General features: G+C 36.3%; 1 protein-coding gene across 1 annotated transcript; it reads left to right on the top strand.

Annotated features, from left to right (window-relative positions):
• LOC126698690 (tetraspanin-18-like) lies at positions 1 to 12,807 on the top strand. The gene is made up of 6 exons (XM_050396079.1): positions 1 to 505; positions 1,327 to 1,426; positions 1,635 to 1,715; positions 1,855 to 1,959; positions 8,223 to 8,426; positions 12,457 to 12,807. Exons 1-6 carry the CDS (start codon positions 165 to 167, stop codon positions 12,508 to 12,510), a joined length of 885 nt encoding a protein of 294 aa, XP_050252036.1. The 5' UTR covers positions 1 to 164; the 3' UTR covers positions 12,511 to 12,807.
• The last annotated feature ends 825 nt before the right edge of the window (positions 12,808 to 13,632 follow it).

Raw genomic sequence — 13,632 nt, 5'->3', positions numbered from 1 at the left:
CAAAAAACACAGAAAAAGCAAAAACAACAAAAGCAGAAAATCAAACACAGATTAATAGACCTAAAGAAACACAGACAAAATATAAATCCAATTCTCATTAGGTTTAGGGTTTCAAAGTCCAATCACAAATTTTTCTTCCCATCTGAATCCCCAAATTGTCACAAATGCGACGCAATTGCTGCCATATTTCCTTAGCATTCGTGCTGAAATTGTTGAATTTCCTTCAAGCTTTCGTTGGGGTTTCGATCATAGTCTACTCAGTATGGATGCTCAACCAGTGGAATCATCACATTCCCATATCACCACCATCACCATCACCACCAGCACCTTCAGCTCCATCTCCATCTTCATCTTCATCTTCTTCTTCTGTATCCCTTTTCTTCGATTCTAGTTCTGACCAAGCTAGGGGTTTCAAACTCGAGGTCGAGGCCGATATGGTTTCTGGATTCGATGGCGGGTTCGGGTTTGAGACCGATTTCACTTCCTTCCAGCTTCCCGCTCCTTGGTAATTCATTTTTTGTATTTTGGGTATTTGAAGTTTGACCCAGAATTGTATTTTTGGAAGTTATTTTCATTTTGTATTGGGTATTTAAATTTTTATCAGAAATAGAATATTGGGTATTAAATGAAGTTGGTATGGGTGTCCTACATTTAATGCTGTAACTATCAGTATGTCTAGCTTCTTATGGTAATTTCATTGTGCTAGAAATTAGGGAAACGAATTGATTAGCTTGAAACTTTTAGCATTTCCTTTTAGAGTGATGCTATATACTATGGAAAATGTTAACAGTGTTAATGAATCATTTTAGGGAAGTTTTTATGAAAAAAAAAAAACAATTAGTGTTTTGACATATTTTTCTATTTCTCATAAAATTATAATAAAAACTTTTGTAAAATGGTTTATTAATAATTGCCCGGGGCATCCAATCACATTTCAGATCATTAGTTTGTAAGCATTTTGGAGTATCTAGCTTTAGCTTTTTCCTTTTATTTTTAAAATTAGATACTATTTTCCGAATGCTTGCTATTGTAGATATTTTGGGGTTTTCTTTATTTTTGTTGGAATTAAAATTGTATGTGTTTTGCTTGTGAGAGTGTTTATTGAAGTATGGGTGGTGTTGTGTGTTGTACTAGCATTTTGGTGGTTTTTGTGATTCACAATCACAAGTCTAGAAATTTGGTGGGACCCCTATATGATGGTTGTAATAAATGTGGTGATTTTATACTGGGATTTCACTGCCAGTTACTGTTCACTGTGGTAGTGATTCAACTAGGCAGCGTCTTCTTCGTTGGAATTAAAATTTGGTGCTTCTTTTTCTGTGGCAGGTTCATCTACTCTTTTATGGGAGTGGGCATTCTCTTGTGTTGCCTAACTCTCGTAGGTTGCATTGCAGCTGAATTAATACATGGCTGCTGCCTGTGTTTTGTATCCTTCAACTCTATGTATTTTCTTTGTCCATCTTATTTAGGTTAAAAAATTAATCTCCTTATGTTCCAAGTTGTGATCTAAACTCGTTTTGATCATTGAACTTGATGCAAGTGTAGTAATGTGTGCCTTTGAGCACTTACTTTTGTGGTTTTTGCTAGTAAGCCTATTTCTTGTGTCTTCCCCTTTAACCTTTTGAAAATTTTAGTATACTATCCTCATCACTGTACTCATACTACTAGAAGCAGCTTTGGTGGCATTTATTGCGATTGATCGTCAATGGGAAAAGGTAATTTTTTTTTTTTTTTTTTTTTTTTTAATAAAAAAAAATTTAAAAAGCACTAGCTATGTGTAGGTGCATAGTGCATTGGCTTCATCTGGCATGCTTAATGGTAAATAATAATAAAATATGTTTACTACCTTTACAGGATCTTCCATTTGATCCGACTGGTGAACTTGAGAGCCTTCAATCTTTCATTGGTGAAAATATTGATATCTGTAAATGGGTTGGTATTGCTGTGGTTATAATTCAGGTATGTTCTCCACTCTTTTTTTTTTTTTTTGATAAGTAAGAAGAAATATTATTGATAACAGAATAGCAAGAGAAACAACAAAGAGTTCACGGTAGTGAACAAAGGAAAAGCATAAACAAAAAGACAGAAACAACCCCTAATCTATTCTAATAGATGAAAGAAAATCCAAAAGGGTAGAACTATCCGAATAACCCTAACATCGAGACCAATCAAAGAGGGTCCGCTGACAAAACTCTAATAACTGAACCATAGTTTTTTCCTCATCCTCAAAAGACCGCCTATTCCGTTTAGTCCAAATAGTCCACATCAAACAACCTGGCACCAAATCCCAAATATCCGAGCTATGCTTCTCAAGCCAATAATACCAGCAAAATAATAAGTCCACAATTGAACCTGGCATGACCCATTCGATCCCAAACAACCGAATCATATACATCCATAAAGAATGAGCTATCGGACAGAAGAGTAACAGGTGATCCACAGATTCCACATTGTTATAGCACAAACAACAACGATTCACTAAAGGGCGACCACGAAGCATAAGGTTATCCAAAGTTAAAATCTGACCATAGGCTGTTGTCCACATAAAAAAAGCCACCCTTTTAGGAACCTTAACTTTCCAAATTCCCTTCCAAGGGAAAGTGGAAGGAGCTGCATTTCGAATCTTATGATAAAAGAACCGAGTATCAAAATTCCCATTGCCTTTAAGATCCCAACAGAGTCCGTCACACCCTCCACCCCTTGGAATTCGGGTTTGGATGAACTGAAGAAAGGAGTAAGAAGCCGCCAACTCCCAATCATTGAATTCCCTATGAAACCTTAAACTCCACACTCTGTCATTGTCACCCACTGGAGGTCTTAACACCTCTGAAATGCAAGCCTCCTTATTAGCTGAACACAAAAATAACTGAGGATACAGAATTTTGAGAGGAACATCCCCAATCCACTTATTATACCAAAAAAGAATACGAGAACCGTCCCCCACCACAAAAGAGAAATGCTTAGCGAAAGTTTCCCACCCTTCACTAATACTCCGCCATAACCCACAACCATGAGCCCTACTACAAGCTCTACTGCACCAACCTCCTTTTCCTTCCCCATATTTCATGGCAATGACCCTACGCCACAAATGCGAGGTTTCATGGCCATACCTCCAAAGCCATTTCCCTAATAAGGCCTGATTAAAAGGCACCAACTTCCGAACTCCCAAACCACCCAACTCATGCGGCAAGCAAACCTTTTCCCAAGCCACCAATGGAAATTTGAAGCACTCAACTGTTGAATCCCACAGGAAGTTCCTTTGAATGCGTTCCAATCTAGTCGCCATAGCTTTAGGGATAGTAAAAAGGGAAAGGTAATAAGTCGGAAGACTTGAAAGGGTACTCTTCAACAAGGTGAGTCTACCACCATTTGACAAATAAAACCGCTTCCAGCCTGACAGCTTCTTATCCATCCTCTCAAGGATCGGATTCCAAATAGAGGGTGTTTTGTACAAAGTACCCAAAGGCATACCCAAGTAGATCATAGGCAAACTTCCCACCCTGCACTGAAGAATATTAGCTAAAGAGTGAATGTTACGCACCTCCCCAATAGGGACAATTTCACTGTTCTTCACTCTAAGGATGGCATTTGTCAATCTGTCTTTAATTTCTTTGAAACAGATTGAGAAATCAATCTTTCACATGCTCATATATTATGTAGTTCATTAATCAAGGATTTAGGAATCAATTTTTGCCAATTGTAGCTCAGAAGTATTTCAGCGTTTTCTCTCTCATAATTTATAGCTGTACTCTAAGATATAATAGATCCACTAACTTTAGTAAATGCATGAGCTTGATTGATAAGAATCATATTTAGTTATTAATTGATGGTATATTGATGTAGCAAATTTCTAGAATGATGGAATATTTTCCTCATCATGTTTGTATTGTGTGACACTTACTATTGACTTATTGTCAATTGAAGAAGTTCCATGGTAAGCGTATCATGTGATGTACTCTTAGCATCATGGCAGCAATACTCTCAAATTTGTAGAGTATTGCATGGTGCCATATTCAACTAATATAAGCACATGAAGATTATCATGGCCGTTCTTGGTCTATTGGTTAGGTGGTAATGGTGTGGAGGTGGGTTGAGGTAGTTCTTATGTTTAAAGCTTATCATTGAAATTTGAACTCCTAATTTCTGAAGACAATGAAAATAAACTTCAGACTATCAAAAAAGAAAAGGCTTATCAATCAGAAAGTTATTGCTATATTCTAAAAGATAATTTTTCTTTTGTGTCTGACTAAAAAATCTTGTTATTAGATAGAAGCAAGAGTAAGAATGTAAATGGATGATGCTATTGGAGTAAATGTGCACAAAAAACTTCTGTCTGAACATTCAAAGAACATTTTATGCTGTTTCAGGATGCAGTAATTGACTTTTCCTGTTGTTTTTATTGCTCTATTTATAAGTTAATACAGCAGCTACTGACTCAAGAAAGAGAAAAAAAAAATGGAAATATTAAAAACAAAACAAATCATATGAACTCTGTCTTCTACTTTGGTGATTATTTCTTAATGGTGCCATCTTACAATAAAACCATTATGGACAAAGTATCATCTCATTTCCTGTACCCAACTGCAAAGCATGGTGTACTAGATTCCGGTTGGCATTTAATGTAAATATCTTGAGGTAACAGCAGTTCTTCCTTTGAATGATGACTCCTGAACATCCATCTGTGTTAGCATTGAAAGATCCTTAGGTTCTAGAATTTGATTGCTTTGGAATGCGTCCTTAAGTTTGTCCAACCTGTGCAGACTCTCCCAGCCAGTTATGGAAAAGGTGAATACAATGTTCCAAATTCCAACACTGGTTGGGGCAGACGCATCCAATGCCTCTTTAACCAGGGACTTACGATATCAGTTTAATATTCAATTTGAAGCTGATAATATCATGGGTTTAATATTCATCTTCGCATGGTTTTAGGAGAGATCATCTCAGCTCCTCAGAATGCCTTTGTTCTAAATAGGCAGATTCTTGACTCCGTTCTTATTGCTAACGAATGTCTTGATAGTAGATTGAAGTCTGGTCAGCCAGGGTTGTTATGTAAATTGGACATATCGCCTTTGATCATGTGAACTGGGGATTTCTTACTCAAGTGCTTGAGCGTTGTGGATTTTCTGATAAGTGGAGGCGATGGATTTCTTTTTGTTTATCTACAGTTCGTTTTTCTATCCTTATTAATGGTACTCCCCATGGGCTTTTTTGGAAGTTCAAGGAGGTTGCGGCAAGGTGATCCTTTGTCCCCTTTATTATTTGTGTTGGTTATGGAAGCCATTGGTAAAATGTTGGATAAGGCTGTCCATGAAGGTCGTTTGTTAGGTTTTAATGTAGGTGTTTCTGCTATAAGATCTTTGATGGTTTTCCATCTCCTTTTCGCTGATGATACTCTAATTTTTTGTGATGCTAATATTGATCAAATGCTAATTCTCCGTATGGTGCTCATTTGGTTTGAGGTTGTGTCTGGCCTGAAGGTAAATTTGGGTAAGTCTGAGCTGGTGGCTGTGGGAGCAGTTCATAACATGGATCTTTTGGTGGCTGTCTTAGGCTGCAAGCAAGGGCCTCTCCCAATGAAATATTTGGGTCTTCCTTTGGGGGCAAAATTTAAGGACAAGTCAATTTGGATTCCAATTCTAGAGAAGATGGAAAGAAAATTAGCAGGTTGGAAAAAATTATATTTATCCAAGGGAGGTAGAGTCACTTTAATTAAAAGCACTCTCTCAAATCTTCCTACTTACTTTCTTTCTTTATTCCCTATTCCTACTTCGATGGCCAACCGAATTGCTAGACTTCAGCGAGATTTTCAGTGGGGTGGCCTAGGAGATGAGCCTAAATTTCATCTGGTTGATTGGTCTACGGTGTGTACTCCGCTTGCTTCAGGTTGGTTGGGGATTAGGAACCTGAGAACTTTCAATATAACTTTATTAGGGAAGTGGTTATGGAGATTTGGGCAAGAAAGGGACGCTCTATGGCGTCAAGTGATAGAGGTGAAGTATGGTTGTGATTGGGGTGGTTGGTGTTCTAGCTCTTCCTTTGGTCCATATGGAGTCAGTTTGTGGAAAAATATTAGAAGGGAGTGGCACTCTTTATCTCGGTTTATTCTGTATGAAATTGGAGATGGATCAAAAGTGCAATTTTGGCTAGATAGTTGGTGTGGTTCTTCTTTCGCTGACCGCTATCCTGAATTATTTAGGATTTGTCGGAGAAAAGAGGCCAGTGTGGCGGATCTAATGAGATACACCAATGGTTTCCTCCATTGGGAGATACATTTTTGTAGGGATGTGCATAATCGGGAATTGGAAGCTTTCAGGAGCTTCATCAATACCATTTATAGCACTCCTGTAAAGGGGATCGGGGAGGATAAGAGATGTTGGCTGCCTTGTAAGAGTAAGGGGTTCACAGTTAGTGCATACTACCATCTTCTAGTTGGCCATAGTGAGCAGTTTTTCCCTTAGAAAAGCATTTGGAAGCAGAAGATTCCATCTAGTGTGGCTTTCTTTGTTTGGACCGCTGCCTTGGGGAAATGTTTGGCAATTAGCAATTTAAGGAACAGAAAGGTTTGCATTTTGGACTGGTGTTATATGTGCAAGTGTAATTGTGAAACTGTTGACCATCTTTTCCTTCATTGCCCGGTTGCTTTGGAGTTGTGGGATATGGTGTTTGGTTTATTTGGAATTTATTGGGTTATGCCAATGTCTGTTGTTGGGCTATTTGCTTGCTGGCAAGGTCGATTTGTTCACCATTGTAATGGAGATATATGGATGGTTGTTCCTCATTGTTTGATGTGGTGCATTTGGAAGGAGAGAAATAATAGGTGTTTTGAAGACAATGAGCGTTCCATGTCTGACCTTAAGCTTCTATTTTTCAGAACTTTATTGGATTGGCTTTGTGTGTGGAGGAACCATTATTTTTCTTCTATTTTGGATTTACTTGATTTTTGTAATGTTCGTTCTTGATTTGTTCTCCCCTGTATACTCCCTATGTACTTGGGTGTCTCTCTCTTTTTAATATCAATGAATCTTTATTACTTATAAAAAAAAAAATGATGTTTCTGGAACTGCCTGGAAGCTGAAACCTAAAGATGTAGCCCACCCAATCTTGTCCAATATAGGCTCCAAATAATTATACAAGGCTCGCAAGCCCTCTAAACTTGTTTTTTCTTGTTATTAATCTTAATTGATTTTGAAAGTGTTCACATTTTCATTGCAATCAGTTTATATCCCTTTCAAACCCCAGCATGTTTTATGGAAGGTACAGCCTCTTGATGAACTGCTAGATTTCCTTGCTGGATGAAACAATGGAATCTGACCATAATAAATGGAAAGTGGAATGAAAAGCTACTCATCAATGTTTGTTGAACTTGTGGAGCTCTCCTCACAGTACAGAAACTCTGACATTAACTAAACCTCCTTTAAGTTCAATTTGAGGATAAAGTTTAGGAAGCATGGAAGAAGGAATTTATGTAAATGAGTGTCTAGGATTAAGGGACCAAATTTTAGTTTAAGTATTATTGTTTTAAGATCTACTAGTGACATTCAATAGAGATGAGATATTAACAGCTCATACACTAAGGAGTTTAAAGGAATGAAAAAGTTGCCAATTTCTAAATAAATTGATGAAAATGAGAATCCAAATCTTATATGCATGGTGTGTAAAAAGAATTGGTAGTGAAAATGCTTCTTTATTTTGACTACATAATTAAGGGAAAGCAAATTCTTGAAAGCAAATATAGATGGCCGTGACAGAACTTCACACCACATAAAAGCATTTTCTTGCAAATTCTTTTCATGTTTATGAAAGTATCTATTAAGGACAAGGTTTTCCTACAAACTAGTTTAGAGAAATCTCCTCCAACCCACTATGTGGCAATGTATTTGACTATCTACATGTATTATTTAAACAAGTTACATTACTAAATTAGAAAGTCATGTGACTAAAAATGCACGAGGATGGTCTTTTGAACTGCCATGTGGGCTGGAGGAAGTTTCCTCCAAACCGGTTTGGAGGAAAACTATTTCCATCTAATAAAATTCTATAGTTTCTGTTCTCCAATAAAGATAATTTATTAGAGATTTCTACAAAATTGTCGCTTACCAGGTTTCTTTGTATGAGAATAACCACAACCAATGGGGTTGTATAGCAAGCCATTGCAAGTCTATTATATCATCAGTTTATTGGATCTTATTTTTTCCTTATATTTTTCTTGGTAATAATTTCAGGCATTATCTCTACTATTATCAATAGTGTTACGAGCCATGGTTTCTACTCAGAGAACTGACTTTGACTCTGAAGATGGCTATGATGGTAGGGGTAGAACTTGGGAGCCCCTGCTAAATTCACAATCAAGCCAACTATCTGGGTCAACCAAGGGTGATGGCAGAGGGACTCAATCGGACATGTGGAGCACACGAATAAGGGAGAAGGTATGCCTTAAGTTAATTATATATAAGCTTATGACTTTTCTTCGTGATATTAGCTGATCTGAATGTAGGTTTATTTATTTATTTTTTCAATATTTCCCTTTTTGTGACAAATAAAGTTATGTTCTAAACATTGAAATGGAGTATACCAGATGAATTTGCTACTTTGAATAATTAAGATTTCAGACTGTGGACGGATCCGAGAAGTATAAATTACAGTAACAGGTTGTAACTTAATGTGTCAGGCATCCTGCAGTCTACCCCAATATGTGCAATTCAAAACATTAATGAGTAAACAGTCTAAATGGAACGGCATGAACTTTATCCCAAATATAACATCTAAAATTTGAGGTGGCAATAATCAATTGTCCAATTTTTATGCGGTTTGCATATGTACATGTCTTACTACCAGCTATACTGTCTCAATACATAGATCAATTGACATCCTATGTCCCTACATTTTTTTTATTTCTATTGTATGTTTCTTCTTGGCATGAATTTCAAAATAAACCTACTAATTCTGCTTGATTTTGTTGGACCTGATTGATAGTGATAGATGCTGATTAATGCTATTATAGGGAATTTTTTTTATTTGAGTTTTATTTCCATATCTTATGCAATCTCATTATGAGTTTATTTTCTTTGCATGTTAGATGTAAGTTGGAGAGCCTATTAAAAGCTTCTTCGATGATTATTGTAGATAGCTGATCATAGATTAATGAAATTTTTGTTGGTAGTTTTCTTTGAGTGCTTGGTTGTGATTCTGAGAAAGCCCATGTGGTGATACCTGGATTCCTATTTTTTATCCCATGCTTAGTGTTGATTCCACCAACCCTAGGCGGTGATTCTTAAATTCTATTTTTTATATTTTCATTGTTAGTAGTGATTCCAAGAAAACGTTACGTGGTGATTACTAGGTTCTATCATTTCTTTTTTGGAGTAATTTTGATTTTGCCTCCTAAAGTTTCAAATTTTTGAATATGTACACCTAGTGTGCATTTGGGATGAGCTGAATTTTTCAGCTTATCTCCACTTTCAGCTTATTTTTGTTACTATTTATGGATTCCACTGCATTTTTTGATACTATTCATAGGTCCCACTGCATATTTGATACTATTCATGGGTCCCACTGTACTATTCAGCTTATTTTTAAACATTTTTTCTACACTTTCAGCAAAAAGTTTTCAATTTCAGCTAAATAAGTTGTTCTAAACAGACACCTAATACTGCTTAGGTTTGGAAAAAAAGCCCTTCTGTGCAGATTTTGTTAATGAGGTGGCTGTTAAGTACCAACTCATCTCAAAATGCTTAAAACTACATCATTTTGCCATGTCAGGAATATATATATATATATATATATATAGACTTTACACTAAATTTTTTAAAATTATTTTTATTTAAAAAATCTATTTTCCAATTTTTTCCTTCTGATATTCCCTGCCAGCGACTCTTTCACATTTTTCTAGAAAATTAGTATTTTCATTAGAAACAAACACATACACACAAAATAAAAGGTCTACCTCCCTGAATCTCATTTTCTAAAATTCAAAAATTAAAATATGATCTTAAAATACTAGCCAATTCAGACCTACACCCACAAACACCCCAATTCATCCCAACCTACCCAAATCCCACCACCCATGGTGGTTACTCTTCACCCCCAAGTTGTGACCATACCCTAGCCACCGAAGAATCACTGACAACCCAGAACCACCACAATCAAACAAAACCACCCCATGATCGCAACTTAACCGATCAATTTTCATTCATAAGTGGTGCTAACTTGGACTTGACCACCCAGTCAGCCATTCAAAAAAATCCCAAATTGCCCACATCATTGAGAGAAAACCGTAGCCCGTCATCCCGCTAGAACAGAGACAGAAGCCTAGCCACTGTCGTCAAGTCAAACAATCTCAATCACCACCAATGCATTAATCACATACAGTGATAACAAACCCTGATGCTATAACCCCAGTCCTAGGTTCCAGATTGCAACAAGTTGAAGCCGCCCTAAACGTGATCGCTATTTTTATTCAATCCATGTTGCTATCGAACCTTTCTAGCTGGGAACATGTTGACCAATTCACCAAATTGAAGCTTTGTCATTGACCCATCGCTTTGTCATTGACTTCAACCACAAAGCCACACATGCCAAATATTCCCAAGCACCATCAAGACAAGCCGACATCTATGAAGCCCATTGTGGAAGGTGACTTGTTGCTGCCACCAAGCCCTTCAATCCAGTTTTCTAAAGACAAACACCATCACTCAGTTTTCTAAAGATTACAACCCAACCCATTAAAAAAAAAAAAAAGCCTAGCCCAGTTCACCCATTACTCAATTTTATTTCATTTTTATTTCCGTATCTTATACAATCTCATTATGAGTTTATTTTTTTTTCCTATTGGATATAAATTTGGAGAGCCAATCAAAAGGCCTCTAGATTAACTATTGTAAGCATTTGATCATGTATTAAATGAAATTTGGGTTGTAAGTTTTCTTCCAGTGTTTTGTGGCTATTCCAAACAAGCCCAAGTGGTGTTTCTTGGGTTCCTATATTTATCATATGCTTGGTGTTCATTCCAAACTACTCTAGGTGGTGATTCCTTTATTATTTTTTTCATTGCTTGGTGGTGATTCCTAGGTTATAGCCTTTTTTATTTCCTCATACACCAAGTCTTCTTTCAAGAGCTCATTGTCCTACATCACTTGTCAGTCCAGTTGTGGTAGTGATGAATGATTCCCCTTATAGTTTTGTTGGGAACAATTTTTTTATTATAATCATTTCACTTTGAGACACACATAAGCAGTTTGGTCATCTCTGTTTAATCTTTTGGCCTACACGTGTGAGACACATAATTAGATCATAGAAAAACACATAAACCACAGTATTCTTTTTATAAAAGAAAAAGAAAAAGAAATTGTCATTGTTCTACACCTCAGGTTTGATTTCTTCTCTGGTTGATAATTATATAATAAACGAGGAAACAGGATGAGCTTTTGGATATCCATTTCAAAATTCAGTACAGATTTTAAGCAAGTATGTTTAATTTGTGAGAAATATCTTGAGATTTTGATGTAGTATCTTGCAACACTATACTTAGATTTCTTGATGACTGTTTGGGGCTGAAACAGGGGATAGAACAGACAACAAGATAAATAAAACACTAGGTAATCACACCTAGGTCATCCTAAGCAATCACACTTAAGTAGGAGAAGGTAATCAAACCCTTAAGGCTTAAAATAAGCTGTTGGAATTTTACTAGAATCAAATTCACTATGAATAATATTGACTACAATAGACAAAAAAGGAGTTAATAACTCCTAAACCAAATAGGAAAAGGACTCAAAACATAAAATAAGACTCGTGGGCCTTTGGTACAGCCAGGGACAGCCCATTCCTGATTTTTGGAAACTACCAAATTGCCCTTTTTCTAGTAAACTTAATTAAAACCGATCCAACAGCAAATAAGCAATGAAATAAGACTCAATGCTACTTTTAGAATGACTATGCAAGGTCCCAAGAGAGCTCTCTATCATTTGAAACATCCCAAATTAATGCATGAGCACTAGAACTTGCTTTCCCTTTGCCTCTGTTAGGTCTTTAAACTAAAGTGGGCTGCCACTTGCGTTCCCCATTGGATTGGTTTTTCATAGAGATGCATTAACCGTCTGGGTAGCCGTTAAGAATTAGGGAACTATATATTTGAAATTCATAACTTGGTAATAATTTCTCAAAAAGTTGATTGTTCTAACCCTGTCTTTGCAGCTAAGCAAGGACATGCTTGTCAACTATTCATTTACATTTTTAAGGTTTTTTTTTTTTTTTTTTTTTTTTTTTTTTTTTTTTTTTTTTTTCAGCATTTTGTTTACATTTATCTAGTCTGTATTTTTTTTATACATGTGAACTAAAAAATTTCGAACCTCACTGCCATTTTGTTAAATATTCCGATTTTGTTATTATTTGTTTGTGGAGCTTCTCTTGTGATTGCCAGTAATAGGTAATAATGCTATTTTGTAATATTTGATGCAGTATGGATTGAGCACAAATCAGAATGCATCAGTGAGCACAAACTCAAGGCAGTGAAGACTAGAGAACGTTGTCGGGGCATTTAAAGAAAGCAGTATGCTCTGCTCTTTGTTGATACCAGAGTATATATCATTGCTTTTTAGATTTCACATTCTTTGACTTTCTTAAAGAGTTTGTGGTGTATATAGTCATTTGAAGATGTGTGCTGGATTGCTAATGTCGTCTGAGGGGAATCCTGATTGGGTGTATAATTTCTGTGAAACAATAAAGCTTGAGAGGTTCTAACGTCTAATGTGTGATGTATCAACCCTGTTTCATTTGTTTACTGAAATAAGAAAGATGATTGTTGCAAAATTGTCAAATGTCAGTGACCCGATGAGTTCTAAATCATATTATACTATGGATGAAGCTATACATTTGCATATCAAACAAAGAAAAACAATTGCGTATGGACTCACCTAAAACACATGCACACTGCAGCGTGCACAGAATGTCAGAAACATTGTGAAGCTGCATTCAAACCACAAGCATGGACACGCACCCGACTCTACATTCCATGTTATTGTGCTCTCTCTCTCTCTCTCTCTCTCACTCACATATGCTATAGATTTCCTTCTGCTGTAGTTTGTTCGTGTTGTGTTCTCCAAGTGACTCCCTTACAACCCTTATGCAAATCCCATGATAATCATATTGGTTTAACAAATGCTACCCTTTTAAATAATAATGATAATAATGATGATGATGATGATGATGATGATCTTAAAAGGGGGAATATTATTTAAGAAGAAAATGAGCTAACCAAAGTACAAAGGCATCCCTCGGAAAGAGGAATTTTTATTTTTGTATCACTGAGTGAGGTGTTATACTACCTCACAAAAGAAGGGGAGGAAGGTTTTAGCAGTCCATCCCATTAAAGAGTCTACTTTCCTAATACATGAGCTGCATTTGTTCGCGTTGCGATGGGCCCAAATAAAAATACTTGAGGAAAAGCCTTTAGTCATATGTAAAATGTCCTCTAGTATGGTTAAGACATGCCAATTGGGGATATAATGGGGTATAGTAGCACTTTGCATAGAATGATATTCTCAATATCTTTACTGAGGGCCAAGTACAGTACCCATCTCAATGCTCACGACTCTGCAATTTGGCAATTTTTCGAAGATTTCTTTTTAGTAGTGG

Source organism: Quercus robur, chromosome 9 (assembly GCF_932294415.1).
Source record: "Quercus robur chromosome 9, dhQueRobu3.1, whole genome shotgun sequence".
NCBI classification, from domain to species: Eukaryota; Viridiplantae; Streptophyta; class Magnoliopsida; order Fagales; family Fagaceae; genus Quercus; species Quercus robur.
The sequence above is the reverse complement of the archived record's forward strand: the minus strand, read 5'-3'. Positions and strand labels throughout refer to the sequence as shown.

What these genes read in the sequence shown, in the direction of transcription:
- LOC126698690 (XM_050396079.1), top strand. Translation starts at nt 165, where the DNA reads ATGCGACGCAATTGCTGCCATATTTCCTTAGCATTCGTGCTGAAATTG. An exon ending in TTCCAGCTTCCCGCTCCTTG is followed by an intron (nt 506 to 1,326) that starts GTAATTCATTTT and finishes TTTCTGTGGCAG; the next exon opens with GTTCATCTACTCTTTTATGG. An exon ending in TTGCTGTGGTTATAATTCAG is followed by an intron (nt 1,960 to 8,222) that starts GTATGTTCTCCA and finishes TAATAATTTCAG; the next exon opens with GCATTATCTCTACTATTATC.